Source organism: Zootermopsis nevadensis, unplaced genomic scaffold, assembly GCF_977971745.1.
Source record: "Zootermopsis nevadensis isolate Lab colony 2312 unplaced genomic scaffold, Znev_1.0 Znev_ptg000010l, whole genome shotgun sequence".
Classification (NCBI taxonomy): Eukaryota; Metazoa; Arthropoda; class Insecta; order Blattodea; family Termopsidae; genus Zootermopsis; species Zootermopsis nevadensis.
Window position 1 is genome coordinate 14,176,806 of NW_028259142.1, and position 22,462 is coordinate 14,199,267.

The 22,462-nt window shown below is 38.4% G+C and overlaps 1 protein-coding gene across 5 annotated transcripts in view; it reads left to right on the top strand.

The window, feature by feature from the left end:
- Nucleotides 1-22,462, top strand: part of cib (thymosin beta cib) — a 29,777-nt gene that overhangs the window by 4,400 nt on the left and 2,915 nt on the right. For 2 of the 5 annotated variants that reach the window (XM_022087011.2, XM_022087012.2), the window contains exons 2-5: nt 15,734-15,886; nt 17,049-17,162; nt 19,606-19,719; nt 21,334-21,447. In XM_022087011.2, coding sequence (XP_021942703.1) covers nt 15,760-15,886; nt 17,049-17,162; nt 19,606-19,719; nt 21,334-21,447 — 469 coding nt within the window. In that variant the 5' untranslated portion in view covers nt 15,734-15,759. The remainder of the gene's footprint in view (nt 1-15,733; nt 15,887-17,048; nt 17,163-19,605; nt 19,720-21,333; nt 21,448-22,462) is intronic. The other 3 variants (XM_022087015.2, XM_022087013.2, XM_087346566.1) reach the window with 3 other exon arrangements.

Consider the following 22,462-nt stretch of genomic DNA (forward strand, 5'->3'; position numbering starts at 1 on the left):
TTAAACTCGGAGGAGATAAATCATCGTGCGTATTTGAGACGTCCAAGGTCTCCTCCAGTTTCTTAAATTTCTCGCAACACTGGAGGGCGCTGTGGCAGTGCCCCAATCAAATTGCTGCTTCAGCTTTGGCAACATTAATCTTTCGTGATGGCCCATACAGTCTTTCTGTGCCACGTAACCTCTGCATCTGAAACAGTATTTTAAAATATGCCGAGGTCGAAAGGATGCAATGGCATCACCGAGAATTCCATCCTCGGTGATGTGCGTGGGAGTGTTGTGTTGTTTGTGAAGCCTCTGCCTTACTGTATAAAACCTTTACCTTGTGAATAGGAACGAGTTTCATTGCTTTGTGCTGTGTTTGGAGACATGACGTTTCACTGAAACTTGCCTTGAAAGTGTTGGCTAAATATGGCTTGTGCAGGAAACTGACTAAGTTAATTATAGAAATAGTTTTAAGGGTATTACGTTTTCCACATAGGCTAAATAAAGGCAACACCGTGAAAAAGCAAGGCCAAAAGTAGGGTGTCACCGAGATGGGAAGATTCCCTGATAATAGTCCAGGTATGGAGCTTTCAAAGCTGGTGGAATTTGAGGGGAAAGCTGTGTTTCGTGTTTCTGGTCAAAGCAGTGAGATCGAGTTAAACTTCTGTCGCCTGGAAACTTAAAGGAGGATTTCTTTTGCACCAGGTTACCGCATTAGTCGTGACACGGAAACACTTCTACCACAATTCTAGTATCCGTGCTTGCTTAGGGTGTGTTCTGCGATTTTGTGGTGCTTTCTCGTAAATGCCTTTTTACTTTTTCAGTACATATTCTGATGTACGATTGTGTCGGGAAGAAATGATTACTGATATCTCATGCTCGTACAAGTTTATCTCATTGTAATTTCCTGCAGTCGACAGTACCAACATGTCGCCCGTTCGAACGCCATTGAGTCTGGAGAGAGACAGTTTTATGTAGGGTCGTGAAACTTTATTGGTGATAGAATTACGAAATGCAACTGCTTAAGGCGATGTTGTTTAATAACATGGTGAACGTGCCAAACAACTCGCGTGTTTAGAATTCCGTTCGAGCATCGTCTTCGAGTTCTTAGCTTCGTATTAGGAAGGTCCTGTATATTACGATGGATATCCTGAAGTTTGGAGTTGGGGAATTTTAGAAGAATTGTCGACACATTCCAATTTTGGTTAAAATCGGGAAGTAGTAATGATATACTTTCCGTCTTTGTGCGCGGAAGTGACAGGGTGGGGAATCCCCAGGCTGCCTTATTTACCATGGTTATGCGAAAAATGCCGTAAGTTCTAACGGCACTGCTGCCATTTACGAAGTTTGATGAACGTGCCAGGATTAAGTTGTACGTACTTTTCCTTTCTCTCTTCGACGTTCAGGCCGGCTCTGGTGCCAGTATAGCCGACGGTTTACCTTCACGTCCCTTATACATCACTTCACTACTTGGTGCTTTTTGCAGTAGGGAGAATTTTTATTTCGCTCGTTCGTATCGCGAACTGACAAAAGTATTCCCATTCTCAAACAAACATGACAAAACATGGTGACATTTGCACGTATTCATCCAAGCCGTGTTTTTATTAAGAGTGGAAGACGCAGTCATTTCCATGCAGCAGCTGGAAACTTGTTAGCATATTTAGCTCTACAGCTGCCTTGGGGCTCACATCCTATTGGGTTGTTCTGATCGGTATTACGAGTTCTGAAAATCTCGGCGCTTCAGTTCTTCTGAGCTGTAACGCCGTATGGAAATTTGGGTACATACAGATGACTCTTGTTACATGCGCTTTTGATATCGACCGTATCGCGTATCCGCGGTTTTATTTAAATATTATGAGGACATCAGAATCCTGCCAGTTGCCAAATTTCAAAGCCTTAATCGAACTTTGTCCGTTCGTATTAGGGATTCTAATGCAGATGACAAGTTTATAATCAAAGATTTCTGGCACCATTTTAACATCAAGATGATTGTTTTATGTTTCCCGTTTTACGCGTTTTCGTAAAAACGCAGCGATTGGCAAGACTGGAACCCCCGCGTGTAACGAATCACCTACAACAACTTTTTGGAGGAAAGAAATGTATACTGCCTCCATTTTCAGCCCTGAATATTGAATCAGTATGATCTTGCGAAACGCTGGTTAGTTATTCCAGACAAGAGAATGTCGGTAACAAGTTAGCACATGACTTGTTTCTTTCTCAATAGAACGCGCATTTTAGTCAGAATTCTTGTTAATAGACAAGTGAACGAAGGAAGCCTGAGAGCTGCCATTCGTAATGAATGTACGTGAAGCGGATGTGTCTTGTAGTTGAACATCTCATCTGAATAGCGAATCAAGTTTGGCGTCATGTGAACTTGAGATGAAGTATGCAAGTAACTGTTACCAGGTTGTCGTGATGTAATATTTAACTCTCCACATGTCTGTCCCAGTTGCATTGCAGCACACTCGGGTGTTCATAAAACTTTCAGTAACGCTCATTCCCCTAGCAAATGTTTTCCGATTCCACATGCGTAGGGATTCATTAAGCGACTTGTACTGGCCCTCGTAGTAATCACAGTTCTACACTAAATTTATAAAATGAACGCATTGTTTTCAACGATATCGTATTCACCAGTTTTATCACCTACTGATCGAATTTAGCGAAATTTGGTACTGAAGATTATACTGTAAGTTTGCGAAATTATTTCATTTTGGTTCGTATTGATTTTATATGAATGGTGCCAAGGGGATTTCTTGGCGTTTGGGTCCATCAGGAGGAAGAAGAGAGTTTGACCGCCCTGGCTTAGTCCATTGGTAAATAAAGCATGCATGCTAATTATAATTAGTGTCGGTTTAATTATATAGCCAGCGATAACTATGTATTTTGCTTTCGAACTCTGGACGTGCCTGTGATTTTATTGCTCAACTATCCTGTCAATACAGATTGACGAATGAGGGTGTGGTACGTCATCTTGATGGCGTCTGCTTTCACCCTTCACGGTTTACACAAAACAATGGATGAAGGTAGACGTAAATTTTTGCCTTTGGTTCTTAACACCACGACGTGCTCAAGATTTCAGATCTCGGCCCACAGACCGGCAATCCTGTCTGATGGTTTCTATTGCTTTCCTCAGTTCCTCTGGGGAAATGGCAGGATGATACCTGAAAGCATTCCTCGATTGTTTGGTTTTTGTCACGGTGATAGGCGCTCAACTGTTCAAGAAATGCCCCACTGTATAAGTAACTGGTAGATTCATATCAGTGTTTACTGGCCTCCATCCTGAAGCATATGAACCATAAATAAGTGTTTATTTTTAATTTTCTGATTCTGTCTAACTTGTGTGTTCTTAAAATTTGCCTGGCTGTAAATAAGAATTTAACGATGCTGTCAACAGCTCACGTTATATAGCGTCGAATTATATATTGATTAATGAAATGGAAATATATGTTCGGAAGCGATCGTGACCTAATCCCACGTCTACCAGAAGCGACTGAAAAAAAACACGTAAACCTTGGGATATCCAGAGTCCGGGACCTACCGAATACGAAGCAGAATTGCTAAGTATGTTGCCGCTATATTTGTTTTTCTTCTAAAATCAAGAAAAGTTGTTACAGGTCATACTTTTCACATCGGCGACGTTTGCTATGGGAAACGTAAACAAGTGACAGCCTCAGAATCTGGTTACAGAATCGTCTTGTATATCCGCAGACTTCGGTGCACTCATTGTCAGATAATGATTCTTCTGGTTTTCACTAGCATATCACTGCCAACCCTCCCTTCAGAGTTCCTGGAAGTTGCAGGGGTTTGATTGACATCAGCAGTAGATTTCGCCCCCTAGTCGCTCCAGCTGGCAGCCAGCATCCCGGCTGACAGCCCATATATGGCAGTCTGCTCTTCACAGAACAGTTGAACTTCTATATCCAGCCACGTTCTGAGACCGCTTTATTATTAGTCTTTCTCCAGCTGATGGATAGGGACTGCCTTGTAGAGTTAACTATCTGCTGCAGGACTGACCCCAAATTTACGATCTGGTTGTGTCGTACTATAGAGACGTCTAACGCCTGTTGCTTCACAAATCTTGTAGCTGCATTGCTCTTAATGCCTTGTGACTCGTAACAGAAAAACTAAATTCATATAGTGCATTCTAGTGTTTGGACACGAGGAATTCTAATTAAATTAAACGAGGTTGTAAACCTCTTAGACAGCTACATTTAAAAAAGGAATTTCGTTCTCGCTGTGTATCCTTTTAACAAACGTGCAAATCAGACATTTTTCTAGTTTCGTATGTATACACCCGGTGGACCTGCTGCTGTTATTATTATTTATTATTAAACTACCTTAGCATTGTGGCGCGATTTTTTTTGAGGGATGTAACGATAATGTATTTCTACGCTACTTTGATTTGGCTTTGAAGCAATAATTTACTGTGTCTTGAAGGAAGAACAAAATCAAAGTGTTGAGAAGTTCAGACATGAAGTGTCGAATGGAGTATCTGACGTAAGGAGGACCTTCATGCATATATATTAAGTTATTAAGTATTAACGTTGTAAAGATAATTATGGGACATAGTATATGTGGCTCATAGAGGCTACTTGGAAAACAGAAAAAGCGATGGGAAGAAATTTAAGAGCTTTCCAGGAAAATAATTTTTCGGATTGCGAAGTGGGCTGGCTAAGGATTGTGTACAGTATTGGACGTGGGGGGAGGGGGTTCCATCAGTAGAATCACGTCGTTGATTTTTGGTTATAAAACTTTATTTAAAATTTAGTTTCGGATTACAGAGAGCCTGTAGCACAAACCTACGCGAGGCATATCATACTCATTCACTAAGGGCCTCTTAGAGAAGGGACGATTACGTCGGTGTAAAAAGTTCGCTTGCTTTGAACGTGTAATCACATAAACCGGCTTTATTACTGTACAAGATACTGACCAATTTTATCATTTAAAATCTTTGTCTCTCCGTTTGTTTCCGTATTCTGAGGCCAGCTTTAATGTGAAACTCTAAAGCAACGTCGTTTGTCGCCAGGCAATAGCATACGGTGAGAATTCAGGTTCTCACGATGGCGAATATGAAGATCACTGAAGGGCGATTGCTCTGATGGTGGAGACAGAAAGTACCTCTGAAATGTCTGTAAATCTCTACGCGGCTATGCAACACAGAAGACTGCCATCTTTACGCTCGCCGCCTTGAGAACCGCAAAACTTGGTTAGTAAACTTCTGTGGGGAGTCTACTCTGCGCTGCGTTTGGAGATCCGAAGCCCGTACTCATCGTCCTGATGAAGGAGGCAGCAAATACCTCTTAAACGTCCATATATATATATATATATATATATATATATATATATATATATATATATATATAGGATAAACGGCGCAACAACCAGGAATACTGTAATCTTATCAAAGAAGATTCTGTTGGTTAAACGTATTCATTATAGATTTTGATCCAAGAATCGCTTCTGATAATTTTGCAGTATTCGGAATATAAAGCCTGACCTTTCTTATGTGGATATCGATAACAGCTATTGGAAGTGTTCCAGTTAAATGTATCAGTTGTGATAGCATAGGGTTGCAAGACAAACGCATTGACGTGTCGAAGAACTTGCTTGGAAAAGAGGAAACCAAACCACTTCCTGCTTTATTTTGTCCAGTTGCTTGTAATTTCAAGCGAGCAGTGGTTTCAACCTTTCCAAGACAGGGCCACATCCACCCTTGCTTATCCATTTACAAGTGAGTGCAGTGTACTGAAAGTTAATGGGAGTTTATTACAGATGCTACGAACTTGCTGTTAGAAATAAATTCACGTATTACTTAACCATGTCCTTTAACAATATCAGGAATATTTTTATTATTTGACATTACTTGTACTTGAGTAGTCTCTTTGTGTAAGATTTCATTTCTCTGTTAATGAGAATTGGGGGGGGGGGGCTGTATCCCTGGGAGTAAAGCAGTCTAAGTCCGAGTCTCACCACTTACCTCTGTCTGGTATTGGCGTTAAGAATCCACAGCAGTATGCCTCCACCCTCATACTTATTCATGCCGTGTTGCTTAAATAAACACACTGACTTTACCGTCGTATGCAAACATTGTGGAATTGCATTAGTCATGCTGTTTGAAAGTGAGATTTCAGGTTCAGACGGCGGATAGTATGAAAACTACTGTCCTCTAGGATTATGTTCCATTTAGTCTGGTAGACCAAGGCAAAAGCTTGGTCGGACTGTTTTTACCAGTCTACTACGGCAATATCTCAAAGATAGTCATCTTCATGACGTTTAAAGTATTGACAGTTGCTTCTATAGCGCCGCTTCATATTTTGAAGTGATTTATGATCACTCAAATAGCGGGATGGTTCTTGATGCAGCCATAGTCAAATTACCGTTCGTTTGTTAACGTCACATTGACGCTCGGTCTGATGGTCATTCAGTCGGGAAGCATTCGAACATTGGGAGTACCGGTGGCATCTTCCGCTTGACCCTATTCTGACCCAGTTGATACAGTGCATACCCTCACCCCACTTTCCTTTCATCATCGTCTAAATCTACCAAGTGCTCATTTCTCTTCCTTATTTTTCTGACAAAAATTTTGTATGCATTTCTAACCTTTTTATCCGTCTACTGAATGTCCCAGCCCTTATACTCGCTTTGGACTCCTTAATAACTGCTGAGGATTACGAATTCTATTGCTGCTTGAGCAGTTTTATACATTTTATTTCTCTCTTGGCTCGAAATTTTGTTCTTAAACACTTACCGTGAGATAAGAGACCATGTTTCACATTCATATAAAAAATCAGTTGTGAGTTTATTGGCCCTTATTAAATTTTTGGTTCTTTATGAGAGTTGGGAAGAGACAGGGTTCTGAACTGATGTTTAAACTTTTGCAGAGTAGTCTGAGGATTTGTCTTTATATGGGGAAAATTTGGTCGAGTGCTTGTAATGTTAAGTTCCCAAACTTCCTCGAGTTTGATTCGAAACCCCCAGCGACTTCCACCGCCTGTATCAGTATCTGGGTGTATGCAACAGTATGAGTCACCATTGATGGATGAGACCCTTTCTGCAACATCCTTCAGCGAGCTTCATTTGATGTCTGTCAACCATAGGCCCTCTCCATGTAACTAAATTGATTCTGTTAGAAATTGCGTCGTATGCCGAACCAGAGCCAACTTCGTGGACCACTGACTGGAAAATTGTATTGCGTGTGAACTCCATGTGACTTATCAGAGTTGGAAACCATTTTCTTATCCGATAAGGTCACTCCACCGGAAGTTTGTCGTTCCACACTGAGTGACCAGCTAGTCGGTTCTTACTCTCAGAACGGTATGACAGGCGTTAATAGCCAGAGTAGCTGATGCGCCTTGTTAACCCAGTACTAACTAACTAACTAACTAACTAACACTCGTCAGTATGAACGTGTCTTTAAGCCTCATGGGTTTGTAGCCGAACATCCGGTTTGTCTGCTTCGACAGTGGTCAAGGAACGATAAATAGTACGAGCCTGTAAATTTGCACGCGTTTCTTCAGGTACTCTGTAAATATTGAAGGGTGTACGATTAGCATACAGTTGTCTGCCGCGTGTGATATGAATCATTACGTTCCCGTCTTCAAGCCTTATGCATTATCTTCCTAAAGACAAAGGTTACATTATTTCTGTCATCGTCTCTGACCATATGTCTGTCCATCCTTCGCCATGCATGGTATAACACATGAAAGGGACGTAGGAAGGGAAGAAACCATTCCGTGTTGAATTTCAACTGCCTTTTTCACAGGTAATTGTAGGCATGTTCTGTCACTTTATCAGCATGATTTGAAAGTTTGTTGGGCACATACACCATTTTTCACTAAATAGTGAGATTTTTGCGGATAAGCCATTTCCTAAGAATGCTGAATTGGGTCACATGTTCCAAGATCTGTCAGTAGCGTATCTTGGTCATGCTTCGTAGGAATCTAATCAGTTGGCAGAAAGCTTGTAGTCTGTACTAGTGAGCTGTAAATAGGGCTCGGTTGGAATTTTAAGGATCGTCCTTCCTATTACAGACGGGAAATAGAAGACGTGAAGAAATCCATTCAGGATTCTCGCTGTGCTATAAGTGATTAGTGTTGAATGACGAATTTGTCTGCTACATTGACACATTGCGCGCACGCTGGATTTCAGAAATTAATCAAAGGAATATCCGCCAGTTGAATTATTTTGGTACCCAAATATTTGATGCCGTTTGTAACCGAATGTAAGAATTCAAGTAAAGATTTTGTTTCCAAATTTTTAAACCACACATGCTATGTTACGGCTAATATTTTAACACTGAAAATAAAATTTTGAAAGTAACCCTTTTTTAAAGTTTGGAATTTTTATTGAAAAATGGAACCTTTTTTGTATAAAATAAAATATTGTTTTCAAAAACTATTTGAAATTACACAAATTTAACAGTAAGCCATAAAATGTAAATTCTGCTGTAAAATATATTGTTTAAATTTGTGTTATTACCTCATTGAACTCTGTGAAATAAACTTTGAAGAAAATATTTTTGAGGTTCTCACAACGGCGATCATGAAGATGGTTGTCTTCTGGGCTGTTGCGCCGTGTAGTCTGGTAGAAGTTCACCGACGTTTCAGAGGTGCTTGCTGCCTCCGTCATGTTGCCCTGCACTGAACAATCCCAGTTAAAAATTGTCCGAGGCATGTGAAGAAATGTACAGTAATTTTCCGTTGGTGTATAACGGAAAGTATTTGACTTAACAAATGAGGTTTATGATGAGCAAGTCCATATATTAATTAAACGAAAAGGAATGAAGCGGAATGTTGCAGTAGTTTTTAGCTGCATTAAAGGCATATACGTAACATAAACTGGAATTTGTAATGTGGCATAAATTAAGTTGCGAACCGCAGATCAGTTGATTATGCTTCACGATGCCGTTGAAAAAGTTTGCTTAAAATTGTTTTCTGCGACCTTCAAATGCGATAGCTGTTGTGCAAAATGACATCATATCGGCACGTAGCTACTGGAACATCGTCAAGTGTTCTGTATGGAATTCTGTGTGTGTGGGAGGTAATTTGTGCAAACATTAGTTCTGCAACACTTGTGTTTTTGAGTCAGTACTGGAAAGCGAGGTTAGTCAGGTACTGAAGCTGCGTGCTTGATAATGCTGAGGTTGAAGACCTCGGTGCGCCTGTTAGTCGGGAGACAAGACACGTACTGTACCTCGTTCACACCAAGGGTTCTCAACCAGCGGCCCTCCGGTGTATTTTCTGCGGCCCGCGTATATTTATTTGGTGAATCGTTGTTAGCCGTATTCATTAATGCTTATCTATGTGAGCAACTGTCCAGTTTAATGGAGAGCGTCAACTGAGCTACTAGGATACGCCTTGCTGACAAAAACTTGGAGGTCAATCATAAGCGCCGTTAAATGTCTTCCTAACGACTGATCTGTAAAATAAATATATTTAGTAGGTTAATATGTGAACATTTTTTTCCTCAAAAATAGGTATACTTTAGTATCATTATCTTGGCGTCTCATTGTGTATCTTCCTCATTTATAACCTTGGCGGCATGCAAGTCGATAATAAAGGTGAATTTAGTTCCGGTATGGAATAGGTCGAGGACTATAAACCGTCATATTTAGTTCATTCCACGAATAGCAGTGCGCGACTGGGTGGACTTCCAAATTTGACCCAATTTCACCTAATTTTACAAACAAAAATTTCAGTTTTATAAACGCCCAGACATTTAGAAGTTGACAGTAAAGGAACTGTGTTAACCTTCTTATTGGTGTTCTTCCATCCATAAAATTAATATTTGGAAAGAGCACATGCTATTTCTGAATGCATTCTTTATTGTTTCATATATAATTGGGCTTTATATTTATTTATTTATTTACTGCACTGTACAGTGTTTACTTCATGAATAAACGATCTTAAACTAAGTATATCTTAGTGAGTTATGTCATGTAATGTGAAAACATCTTCACGACCAAGGCCAGTTTACTGCCAATCGCACCTACACCAAACCGACCTGCTGACTCCAGACTTCCGCCAAACGCAGACCCCACCACAGCCTGTTTGCTTTTATTCCAGCAAAGTAGCCAACGTCAGAACTTGGCTTCTATTTTTTCCATATCGCACGAATGTTTTATTCGTGCAGTCTAGCGTTACGGACATTGGATAGATATTATATTAGGAGTAGATAATGAAGTACACATTGTGCTAAGAATTTCCAGACGTCTGGGGATCTTCAGTGTACAGCCTTCTGTTGAATTGACTTAATGAGCTGTTTGTGTATGTTGATGAAAATTAATACACAAATAGCATAAGGGCCATATCAAATATCGGTGTGGAAATATATTATGTGTTTTGAGATTAGAGTTTTATGATTAATGTTAAATCTGTGTGCATAAGAATTGAATTGAATAAGCTTGTCTATTGAGGATCCGGGGATGTCGCATGTATTTTGAACAGCCGGACCAGAACGAAACGTGATTAAAAAGTGATTTTTGGCTACGGTAAATAATCATTTTATATGAATCGTGGAACGAAGTCGGTAGACTGCTATTTAAACTACGGCAGTTTTCCCAGTGAGGAGGTGGATGGAAATGGCGAGACAGCGCGCCCCCTCGTTGTCTGTATTGATCGTTCCTGAACCCGGAATGGCTTTCAGTTTTTCCCCACATCCCTTGTCACACCACTCAGGACGAGGTAGAAACTCTTTTGTCTAGAGTCAAGATTACGTGTACCATTCTGTTAACGTGCGCACTTTCACATAATTGTGATAACGGAATAAGAACGTTTTGGGAGGAACTTCTTCTTTAAATAGACTCCGTTTGGTTAAGCTAGTACGATCTGTAACTTATTAATGGTAATAATATAGTTATAATGCTGTGACTTATTTTCTGCATACTTTCCACTAGTATATACTGACCATGTTAAACTTGTCAGACTAGTCTCAAAATTTCGCTCTGTTATGTTTCTAATTACTGGCATGAACATATTTCATGCAGTATTTTGATACGTTTATAATATCCGTTTAAAACTTCACATACCACCTACGATTCTTAAGTTATCGTCGTGAAATCGCAAGCTAAATTGCTACATTTACATAGATTTATATCGGATACCATGTTGATTTACGTTTCAAGAAATTGTTACCTATAAAACTTACACATTTTTACGTTATGCAGTAAATCTTTGCTTTCAAATCTAGATCTCCTCTAGATCCAACTGAGGCTCTTACCCAGTGGGTGAAGTGACCACTCAGCTGCATCTAGTGCCCACGTCATGATTGTATAAAGCTATACCTTCACTCTCCGAGTCGTGTCCACGGCGTGCTGTTTAAGCACAGGAACAAAAATACCTTTGCTACTAATACACTATTAAGCTTGCCAATATTTTGTTTCGTTAAAATATGTGGAAGCGAAACTATTTGTAAATATAAACTCTGGCACTCATATTACTCACGTTCATTGTACCAGAGCAATGCTATTTGTCTGTGTATGTCGTGGTTAATTTAAGTAGCGAATTGGACTACTTTGATCAGAGTTTATTTTTGTGTAGAACCGCACATATAACTGAATCCGAAGTTTCAGCACCGCTAATACAAGAGCCTGGCATTCTACACGATTCTTAGCTAGTTACATTTACCTCCCATCCTCACAGTTTTCTTCTCCGACACCCATTTTAATTGTTTTCAAAGTGGAATTTTTCCAATACGCTTCTCTGCTAAAATCGTGGAAGAAGATGGTTGTCTTCTCTATCTCTATCATCAGGGCAGCAAGGACCTCTGAAACGTCGGTAAACTTCTACCAGAAGACAGTCTTCATATTCACCGCCGTAAGAACCAGAAATCTCATCTGCCATTTCTGCACTGGGCGAATAGTTTTCACGCGAAATTATAAATTTTGAATCTCATACACGCGATTAATGTAATATGTCAGCAACATTTTAGTGATCACTGGCATTTGGTTTCACTCCTAGGAATTAATTGTTCCTTCAAAGGCGATGTGATTTCTTCAGGTTCCATTGCCATGTCCAGATACAGGAATAGGTATGAACACACTTTTCCGGATTTGGATAAAGTGCTCTATACATTTTTTGAGAGCGTAATTTTTGCCGGACTTAGGTTATATTTTATAGACTTAAAATATTTTTCCTATTTAACAGATAGGACCTTTCTGTGTTGTGTGGTACTAAGAATACAAGCAAGACATGACAGGTCAAAAAGTCACCGTTGTTTTACAAACAGCGTTTTATTATAGTTTATTAAAGATTGTGTGTGTGTAGTGGTTGGCCGTATGGTTTGTCCTGTTTTCCGTAATTCAAGAATTGACTATGATTGTTACATTTCTCACCTCACTAATTATATTCGAATGACCATTAGTTTTGTTTGATTATCCTGAATGTTTATGCAAGTCCTGTATTGAAAAATTCTTTGGGCATGAAGAATGTATAGGCAGTTCGAGATAATTTGAGTTCTAGTCGTTCACAAATAGGCAGTGACGGAAATAGGGACTAACAGTTTCGGAAGTTTGGCAACGTCGTGGGTTGGCAGCAGGATGAACTGCTGCACCATCTGTATTCAGTATGTGCAAGTACTGGACCATAAATGGAGAAGACCCGCCTCAGATCCAGGCAGCGATTGTGGGGTGTAAGGGAGTTTAACGACTCGAAATTTGATGCGTTGCTTGTCTTGCTTCCAGAGAACAAGAGTATTAATTTCTCATCAGCCATTCATTGTGTTTTCCGGGATCTTTCACAATACGTACTGAATTATGGCTCCTGAAAGACATCCGTTTGGAGGACAGAAGAGGGGATGGGAGGATGACGTTAAGACGGATCTTAATGAGGCATGTTGTCTTAGGATCGTATACAGCGGCTGGCTTTGGTGTTGAACCTTCGGGTTCTTTAACCACTGTGATAGATTTGCTAAACTTCTACCAGACTACACAGCTCAATGTCTCAAAAGACAGGCATCTTCATACTCGCCGCCGTGAGAACCTGAGAAGTTTCCTCACCAAAATTCTGTATGTATTCCTCGTCTCCCAATCTTAACCACATGCTGCATGTTCACCCTCTAAATAAACGTGTCTGTACTGTGTGACCTGTACAAATCACGAAGTTTTTTATATTTAATATTCTATCGCCCACTTCATCCGTTTTTGCTCGAAGTATTTTCCTGGGCACTTTTTAATTACTAGTAATTTGTTCTTTCGACTTAAGAGACCATGGTTTATACAAAACTGAAAATTATTATCTTGTCTATTGCGATACTGTCTTTCTGTCTGTCATAAAAACGGCAGTGTTGTTTGTGATGTCAGTGATCGCTATGAGAATATACATGCTTTAACAGACCAAGATTACAAGCGTGAAGCTTCCGTTCACCACAACTGCACGAAAGTAAAGGCGATTGCAATGGGAATTACAGGTGACTTATCAAAAGTAATTGCTACAGCGCGTGTGGGGGTCGACTTCCTGTGAAGGCAGCGACAGAGCTTGAACACGGTCATTGATTTCTTTGTACATCCAGTGTTTAGGGAAACATATTTTATATTAATATTTATTTTCGCCTATTTTCTTTGTTGTGTTGTCATGTCATTGTGTCTGTCCGCCAAAATATATTTTGAAACACTTCACATTTTTCCACCACCACAGGCTAACCGAATTTTCACTTTTAAATTTCACACTTCATAATATCAACATGGCGGCTGTCCGAACTAATGTTGTGGGCACGACACGAAAACCACTTTAATAGGAGGTCCAACTTCCTATCAGTTGGTTACTGAGGGCCCTTTTCCCGGAAATAAAGCGGCCGGACTCAGGCTGTGATGTAATAGGGACAACTTTAGCTGAAATGTTAAATGTCAACTAACGTAGGCTACCATTGAAGGTAGAAGCTAGGAGCTCGTGTGAATACGGACAATAACTATTTGTGTGAAGTGTTTACATGTCAGTAGTTAAAATATAGCGGCGGTACGAAACTTTGATGTCATAAATTTAACGCTGTCCAAATTTGTGGATATTATGCTCAGAAATTGAGCACTAATTTATAGTTCTGCATCCTCTACCCTGTAAATTGAAACAGTTTAAGGAACGTAGGCGTCATAATTTCTTCGCAGAACCTATTCTTAAGTCGTTTCTGAGTTGAAACTGCGGTTTAAAAGTTATCTTATCAGCTTGCTTCCCTCTCTTCCCCCGTTACGATTCTCGGTATTTCTTTTCCGGTTAATCACTTTTAAAACTACAGGTCGAATTTTCGTTGAATCGAATGTGCGCGCGATTGTGTTGAAAATGCGAAGCTCTTTTCCACAGAATTTCTTTCTCTTTCAATAATATGGTTACCACACGAACTTGTTTTTATTCTATGAGCATGTCTTTACTGTGGAACAAATTAGATTAAGTTCTGCAAGGGAGCAGCCTACCCCTACAATAACAATTTATAAAAGGGCCAAGGACTCTCGTTTGCTTGCCGCTTTCATACTTCGTACAGTAATTAATTTCATATTGCGATTCTTGGCGGATTTTGAATAGCATAATAGAATTTGAAGTTACTGTCGTATTTATCTGGATATATTAAAAATTCCGTTAGGGTTAGTAGATTCGAATTCAAGCTACAAATTCAAATATTTTCTGTAGTATGAATTAAATATTCAGGGAATTGGCAGACCACATTGTGGCCATTTGACTAAGACATTTGAAAGTTAATTACAAGATGTCTATAGGTCTTTGGATAAGGTTTCGATGTTACAAAATATGATTCTGAGTGTTTAGATTAAATATTTTACTGCAATAATGAGCATATGCCCGTAGGATTTGAGTTCTCATGGCGGTGTGTACAAAGACGGCTGTCTGCTGGAATGTAGTGCCATGTGGTCTGGTAAGACTGCATGGTACTACAACCCAGAAGACAGCCATTTTAACTTCTGCGTGCAGTACACCGACTTTTCATAAAAATACCTACGATAGCAATCCCTCAGCAGCCGTAATGTGTCAATGTTAGCCCTGAAGATGGAATCGCTGGTATCTGCCCACAAGTCGACATGGTGTTTCAACCCAGAGGACTAACATTGGCTGATAGTAATATGGATCCTTGAGAAATGAGGTGTAGGATGTGAGCTGTACTCATCTGACTCTGGATAGGGACTGGAATAAACCTTTGAATTCCTCAAAATGCAGATTTCTTGACTAGCTAAGTGACAACTAGCTTATCAATACTCTGCTCCGTGTCGGTGTAACACTGTTAAAATCCAATGTAAGAACATTACGTGACAGTGTAAGGCAGTGGTCCCCAACATTTTGTGCTCACGGGCACATTTGAGAGTTTATGAGATCGTGGCGGGCACCAACCAATTAACAAAACCAAATTTTTTTCCCTGGACAAATAAGATATGGACACCAAATAATACACAAAACAACACGACGTTTAATGACACAAGAAAACACGCAATCAAAAAATACGTACTTTTATAAGTACAATTATTATTACTCAAGTGGGAAGTTAGTGTGATGTTTGGCACTGCATTTCATCGGCCAGTTTTTCAAATTTGGGAGTGTAGGATGATGTTGCTGCTCGCAAACGATCGTCAAGATGGGCGTCAGTAAGTCGAGATCTGCGCTTTGATTTTATAATGTTCACGGTTGAACGGCCTTCATTATTCAGTATAAACTCTTTCCGTATCAACGCGGGCACCCAAAAAAAGCCTTGGCGTTGGGGACCACTGGTGTAAGGATTAAATAGGGATTGCTTATTCCATTGCTGTGTTTCCTTGTTACAGATTAATTGTAGTAGAAACTTCAGACAATGAGCACATCATTGAAGGACTTGCCCAAGGTGAATGTGGACCTCAAGAGTGAATTGGAAGGATTCAAGACAGGAAACATGAAGAAGGCAGAAACTCAAGAGAAAAATGTTTTACCAACAGCAGAAGGTATGTAGAAAGATTAGTCCATGGTTCTTGGATGACAGTAAAATTCGTTCTTCCAGACTTTCCTTTTTCTGTATTGCCAGACCTGAAATTTAGTGTAGTCACAAGCTAGCCTAGGAAATGCAACTGACCTCTAATTTCTTACTATAATTTATGATTTCTTTATTCTTTTTATATTGTCTGGTACCTGGTATTATATCTATAGCAGATATTTTGCATGGTTTTTGTGCATAATGATTGCCGTATGTTATTTATGGATTATGTTGCTCTGTTGTATGTCTTGCTTAGATGTTTCAGTGTTAGGAATGCAGAATTCATGACACCAGCAAAAAAAAATATGAAGACAAGTTATTTCCAGAATTTCTTGTTCTAGGCTTTTGATATTCTATCCACCTGATGTCAAGGTCACTGGGCATAAAGTTGGTCAGAGCATGAAGCTGTCCACTCATCTTATATATAACATTGAAATTTTCATTGTTTTCCACCAGAAATCTTTGTTTGGTCCATTTTGAAATACATCGCCCACCTAACATGACCCAGTATGAAGGTCATAAACTTAACTTCCGTTTTGTGAGATCAAGGTTCTCATTGCATTGTAGATGTTGATATTATTCAGGGTTATGAATGACGCTGATTGTCCGTTGGCTGAAAAAACCTCCCAAATTCAGAGATTTTATTTTTGCTAAGTCTTCCATGTCTGGAATGTTATGGAAGTTCAGTGCCTTATCAAATTAAAACAAAATGGGCATACACCAAAGTATTTCTTTGCTTATCACTTATTTAAAAAAATGTTTACCGATGATCCAGTCATTGAATTTCTTATTGTTACGATAGGTTCAATTATGAGTCAAACTACACATTGCATTTTATGTAATAGAAATCCGCATTCCTGATATTGTATTCAAATCATTTTCTTGCGTTTATTTTGGTCGTTCTTCTTGTGTTTGACAAAAGTTTAGAATTGTTAAATATTACTCTTGGGTAACTGAAACTTTCTCCACTTTGGGGTCCTCCTCCATTTTCAGCTTATTTTACTCAGTTTTAGGCCTTGATTCCTTTTTATATTTTTCAAGAAGTGAAGGTTATTTGTATTCATTGTACTTCATTAGCATGCTGCATGGCTCACTATTAGAAGCACATTGTTGAGTGTTGATTCATTAATTAGATGTGAAACAAGAGCGGCAACACAGCGAGCTTATTCAAGGCGTCGAGAGCTTTAAAACCGACAGGTTAAAGCGGACCAACACTCAAGAAAAAATTGTCCTACCAAATGCTCAAGGTATGTTGTGTGCAGTATGCTTTATTTCCTTGCTTGAACCTACAAACTGTTTTTTTCAAATCCCTTCATGTAAAATCTTGAGTTCGGTTAGGTTAGGTTGGTGTTACAACTTTCTCTCCACAAATGCAATTGTTTCAGACTTATATCTGAAGGGCAGTTTAAGAAGAAAGAACTACACTTTTTTACGCATCATTCTTGAATTATTATGTAACGACTCTTGCTTAAGTATCTTGTAAGTGCAACATTTCTCCAACTTGGCATCGGAAATCATCGTTCCCTGTATTTTGTTATGTGATAAAATTGTCGTATAGTGTTTCAAATAAAAACTGTAGATTTTAATGAGATTCATGGCTTGTTGTATAAGCATTTTCTGTACAATTAGCTGTTCTTGAAAAATAAAATTATAAAGTTTGGTTTGAGCTTCAGTAAAGTACAGTTTTATATTTGACCAATGTGAATAATAAATTATATGTTAACTCTTAGTGCAGACCACAGATACCAAATTCCATCAGTAGTCTGAGATGAAACTTGCAGGTAGATAGACAGGCAGGCATGACATGGCCTCTCCATTATGCATTAATTTTATGTACTCGTGCATAGAAAGCATTAAAGCAGAATTTGTTTGGAATTGACCACATTCCTAAACATTAACACGCCTCAGACAAGTACATCAATGTGAATTATTCTAATTGAATTATTTTACTTATTTAAATTACAGTAATTGGATTCTGGTTTATGAAAGTGCTTTGTCAGTTACATTGGGTACATACCATACATGGTTAACATTTTTATGAATGAGCGTTGAGTTGGAAAAGATATGGACAAATGTTGGTGACAGTTATGATAAATATGACAAAGGTCTGTAATTTATACTCATAGAATAGATGCCATATGTGATGAGATACTCTCTACAACATTTAAAACCTTCTGTCAGTTTAGTGATAGTTTTTAAATTTTTTTTGAAAATTCCAACCTGAATTGGGTTTGTTGTACAGTTTAATTATAACACTGTTGAATAAGTATCATCCCGCCCATTCATAAATTAATTCTGCCTTATAAGATTTGAGGTTTTCACAGTGGTGAGTATGAAGATTTCTGTCTTCTGGGTTGTTGCGCTGTGTAGTCTGGTCGATGTTAACCAACGTTTCAGTGGTCATACTGCCTCTGTCATCAGGGCGATGAATGAATGAAACGCCCTGATGACGGAGGCAGTGTGACCTCCGAAACGTTGGTTAACATCGACCAGACTACACAGCGCAACAACCCAGAAGACAGAAATCTTTAATTCTGCCTTGCTTTCTTTCTTGTGGAATGTTCATATTCAAGCTGACCCATTTACAAAATAACTTGTAAGGTAAGTGACCTCCTTCAGATGTATTGTCTAACAGGTTAACATGACCTGATGTCCTCTATTATGCTTTGACTCTATATTTTAAATAAGCTTATTGCATGTTACTATGCATCCCTACTGTTTGTAGTCAACATTGCTTTGTGTGTATTATTGATAATCAAGTGGAAGGCCTTGCATGCTTCTAATATGTAGTGTGCTAGAATGCGTATTGATTTCTCAGTCGGTGCTATAAAAATTAACTTTTTTATTGATGATGAATGGCTGTACAGATTTTTATGAAACACCCATGTTGAACATAAGTTTGTGCACAAATAGAGTTACTTGATTGATTACACATAAAAATATTTTCAAATTTGAATGTTAAATGTAGGTATTTTATTTATAATTCAGTCAGTTTTTATTGCTGCATGCAAAGAGTCAATGTTTTTTAACATTAACATCTGTAACCATATTATATTTTATTTTGCAGCATTACAGTGAGTGAACACATTCCCAGTGATGTAAGATACTGTGTACACATGTTTTATTGAAGTATTCTCTGATTGTGATCTGATTTGTGGCTCTGTGTAGTTACATATGCAAATAGAAAAGTTTGAAGAACATACTACCCATCTTCTTCATCTTCCTCAGAATTGCTTGGAACCACCTACAAAGTTCCAAGTTGTAACAAGCCATAGGACTACAATCTGAATGCTCACTGCTGTGAAAACCTCAAGTTTCACATAATAGGAACATGGTTTTCTTTAAAATTCTACCATGAAATTGCTCTGAAAATAGTTAACTGGCACAATATCAATTCTTTCCTTAGTACAGTAAAACTGTAGTAGCCATGTCTGAAATAGGTTTATTGGTCTCTGCAAGAAGTTTTGAAAGTGTTACAAATATGAATGAGGATGCCTCCATTATATTTTAGTTTATTTTGTGTGTTATTTCTTTCATACTGGTATTTTGGATTTATCATAAATCTTGCTTATAAAGGGGTATTCATAAAATATTTAGGAGTTAAAGGATTACTGCCTCAGTGATTCTTAGACCTGTCAGGGCACAGCTTTTACGTGCATTTCAGAAGAAAATATGTCTGTTTCTGTATAGATGTTGCTACAGAGAAAACTCAGAAAGCTCTCCTGCAGGGTGTGGAAGCTTTTGATACAGGGAAGTTGAAACACACAGAAACTCAGGAGAAAAATCCCCTTCCAGATAAGGATGGTAAGTATACTGCATAATAATAGAATGTTTTTAATGCATGGCTTAGAACTGGAGTAAGAATTATTGGTGGTAAGAAAGCATGATTAAAAAATATTTGCCTGCAAGTGTGAATTCTTTTGCACAGTGCTACACTAATATACTTGTTCAGCATAAAATTTCAGCAAGTAAATTTTATAAGAAATCTCTAATATCTGTTTAGATGATCACATTTGTAAGGTTTGAAAAGTTATACCAAGTTAGCACGTGCTGAACTAAAATTCATTCTTCTCTGAAAGAATTGCATCGTTGTTAATAATTCTGCCACCATGTGTAAATTGCGGCTTCTGGTAGCTTAGTCAGTTTAGTGCTTAGGCTACATGATGAGGTTCAGTAATTTGAGAAAAGATTTGATCACTTCTTAAATTAGATGAAATAAAAGATGGCTGTAGGACTGAATCTGTATATAAAAATTCACACGTGTCTGTCAATCCGTCCATATTTCAGTCTCTGCCAGATGGAATTAAGATTTTAACTTTAGTATGCACACAGTGGTTATTAATGAAAGTCCAAAGAGATTGAAAATCTTGAAAAATGGAATGGGTTTATGCATTGCAAAAGTCACCTGAGTGGGCTCTTCCCTTCAGGCTTTCTGGCTGAAATTAAAAATTAATTTCTCATACAAAATATTGTCCGAACACCTGGATGGACAAGGCCAGTAATGAGACCTGGCCACAATACCGGGATAATATTAAAGCACATGTCTTAAAGATTAATAGCTTGTAGCCTGGATTCAATTGGCATAGGATAGGGACCTGTGGTGGACTCTTGTTGGCCCTATAATGAACATTTGGGTTTAATAGGCTGGGGATTCCCTGACTTAACTGTTTGCTTTTTAAGGATGACCCATCTCCTTAGGTTGGTAGACTGGTTTATATAAAAGAATCAGCATTTACTGTAACACTAAACTTTTGTAGTGTGAAGTTAAGTTCTTTGTCTTTAAGTAGTTACATTTAGTAGTCGGAGGTTTGTACGTAAAAGGATTTTGGATTTTGATATGTACTAGTAAAGCAATCTAACATTTCATGTAAGTGGCAATTAATTTACCACAGGTGATGTATCAAATATTTGTTCTATGTTGTATTTCTCTGAGCATGTTAATTTGATTTCTCTGAGCATGTTATTTTGATTTCTCTGAGCATGTTATTTTGATTTCTTTGAGCGTGGTAATTTGATTTATCTGATCATGTTAATTTGATTTCTCTGAGCATGTTATTTTGATTTCTTTGAGCGTGGTAATTTGATTTCTCTGATCATGTTAATTTGATTTCTCTGAGCATGTTATTTTGATTTCTTTGAGCGTGTTAATTTGATTTCTCTGAGCATGTTTATTTGATTTGAAGGTGATACAATATAATTCTGAATCTAACAATATCATTGATATTTGGTTGTTAAAAAAATATATTGTTGTTTTGTTATTTTGTAAATAGTTTGTTTGAAAGTCACCACAAAAGACAACTATTCTCATTAATGTATTTAAGATGAAGCGCGAGGAATTTAAAGGCATAGCAGTGCTTTTGCCTAATATGCTGTGCATGAATTTTACTTTGCTTTGCATCTTGCTTGCCTTGCCATCAGTTGTCAAACAAGAGAAGGTCCACCAGAACTTGTTGGAAGGAGTTGAACACTTCGACAAGGCTACAATGAAACCCACACAAACTCAGGAAAAGAATCCACTTCCAGATCCAGAAGGTAGGTGGCATGGAGGTGGTCTAGAAACCTGCTAGCTGTTTGAGTATTCATTCAACATGGCTATTTGAAAAGTTTATCTTCATGACCTTTGATTGTGTTTAAATAATTGAGGAGTTGCTTTATTTCTATAAAACAGAATTTTGTTTCCCAAACTATCATAATTTGTGTTGGTAGCACAGCATGCCTGTAAAATGTTATCTGAAGAGACTCATTGAAATTGTGTTTGAATGTTATTAAGTGGCTTGGTCACAGAAGTGCAGCATTCTAAACTCTTGTTCAAAGTTGTTATGAATAATAATAGGGAACTTAAAATTTTCGCTCGGTTTTTATCTCCCCTAACCTTGAGTGTATATTGACTACTATTCAAATGTGTAATCATGATCTGTACATAAATTTTTTAATTGCTACATAGTGTGAAACTAAACCAAATAAATGCTTTCATCAGAAGTCATTACAAATTAATATATCTTCAAACCAGTTTTATATTTTCTTTTGACTAATGAATTAAAATGGGTCAAAATTAGTTGTAAATGTAAATAGATAAAGCTGTCATTGTGCTTAAGCTGTGCACTGTGTAGATGTATGGGGAGTGGCGGTATAGCTTTGTGAATTCCTAACCTCGATGCTGAATGGAAGTGATTGGTCAGCTTCATAATCCAGCCTCTTTGATCATGAGGAAAGATCCTCTGGTACCCATGGGATAGAATAGGTGGGTTCCAGATATATTCTGGACATATTTGGGAAGAGAAGTCTCTGCCCTGCTGGAAATGGAACCCAGTCATCATCTTATAGCCAGTCGCTGTAGTTCATGTGGAATTCACACTTCCCTGTATGTTATAAATCTTAAAAACAATTAAAAATTAAATCCGTGGCGTAACCGCTCCAGAGAGCCAAAGCCAACTAGCTTGACTGCTGGTCTCAAGTTCACATGCCTAAGCAAAGGTGAACGATCATCCAACCAGATATAGGGTGATGTGTGGTCAGCACGACGAACCCCCAGCCATTGCTAGCTTTC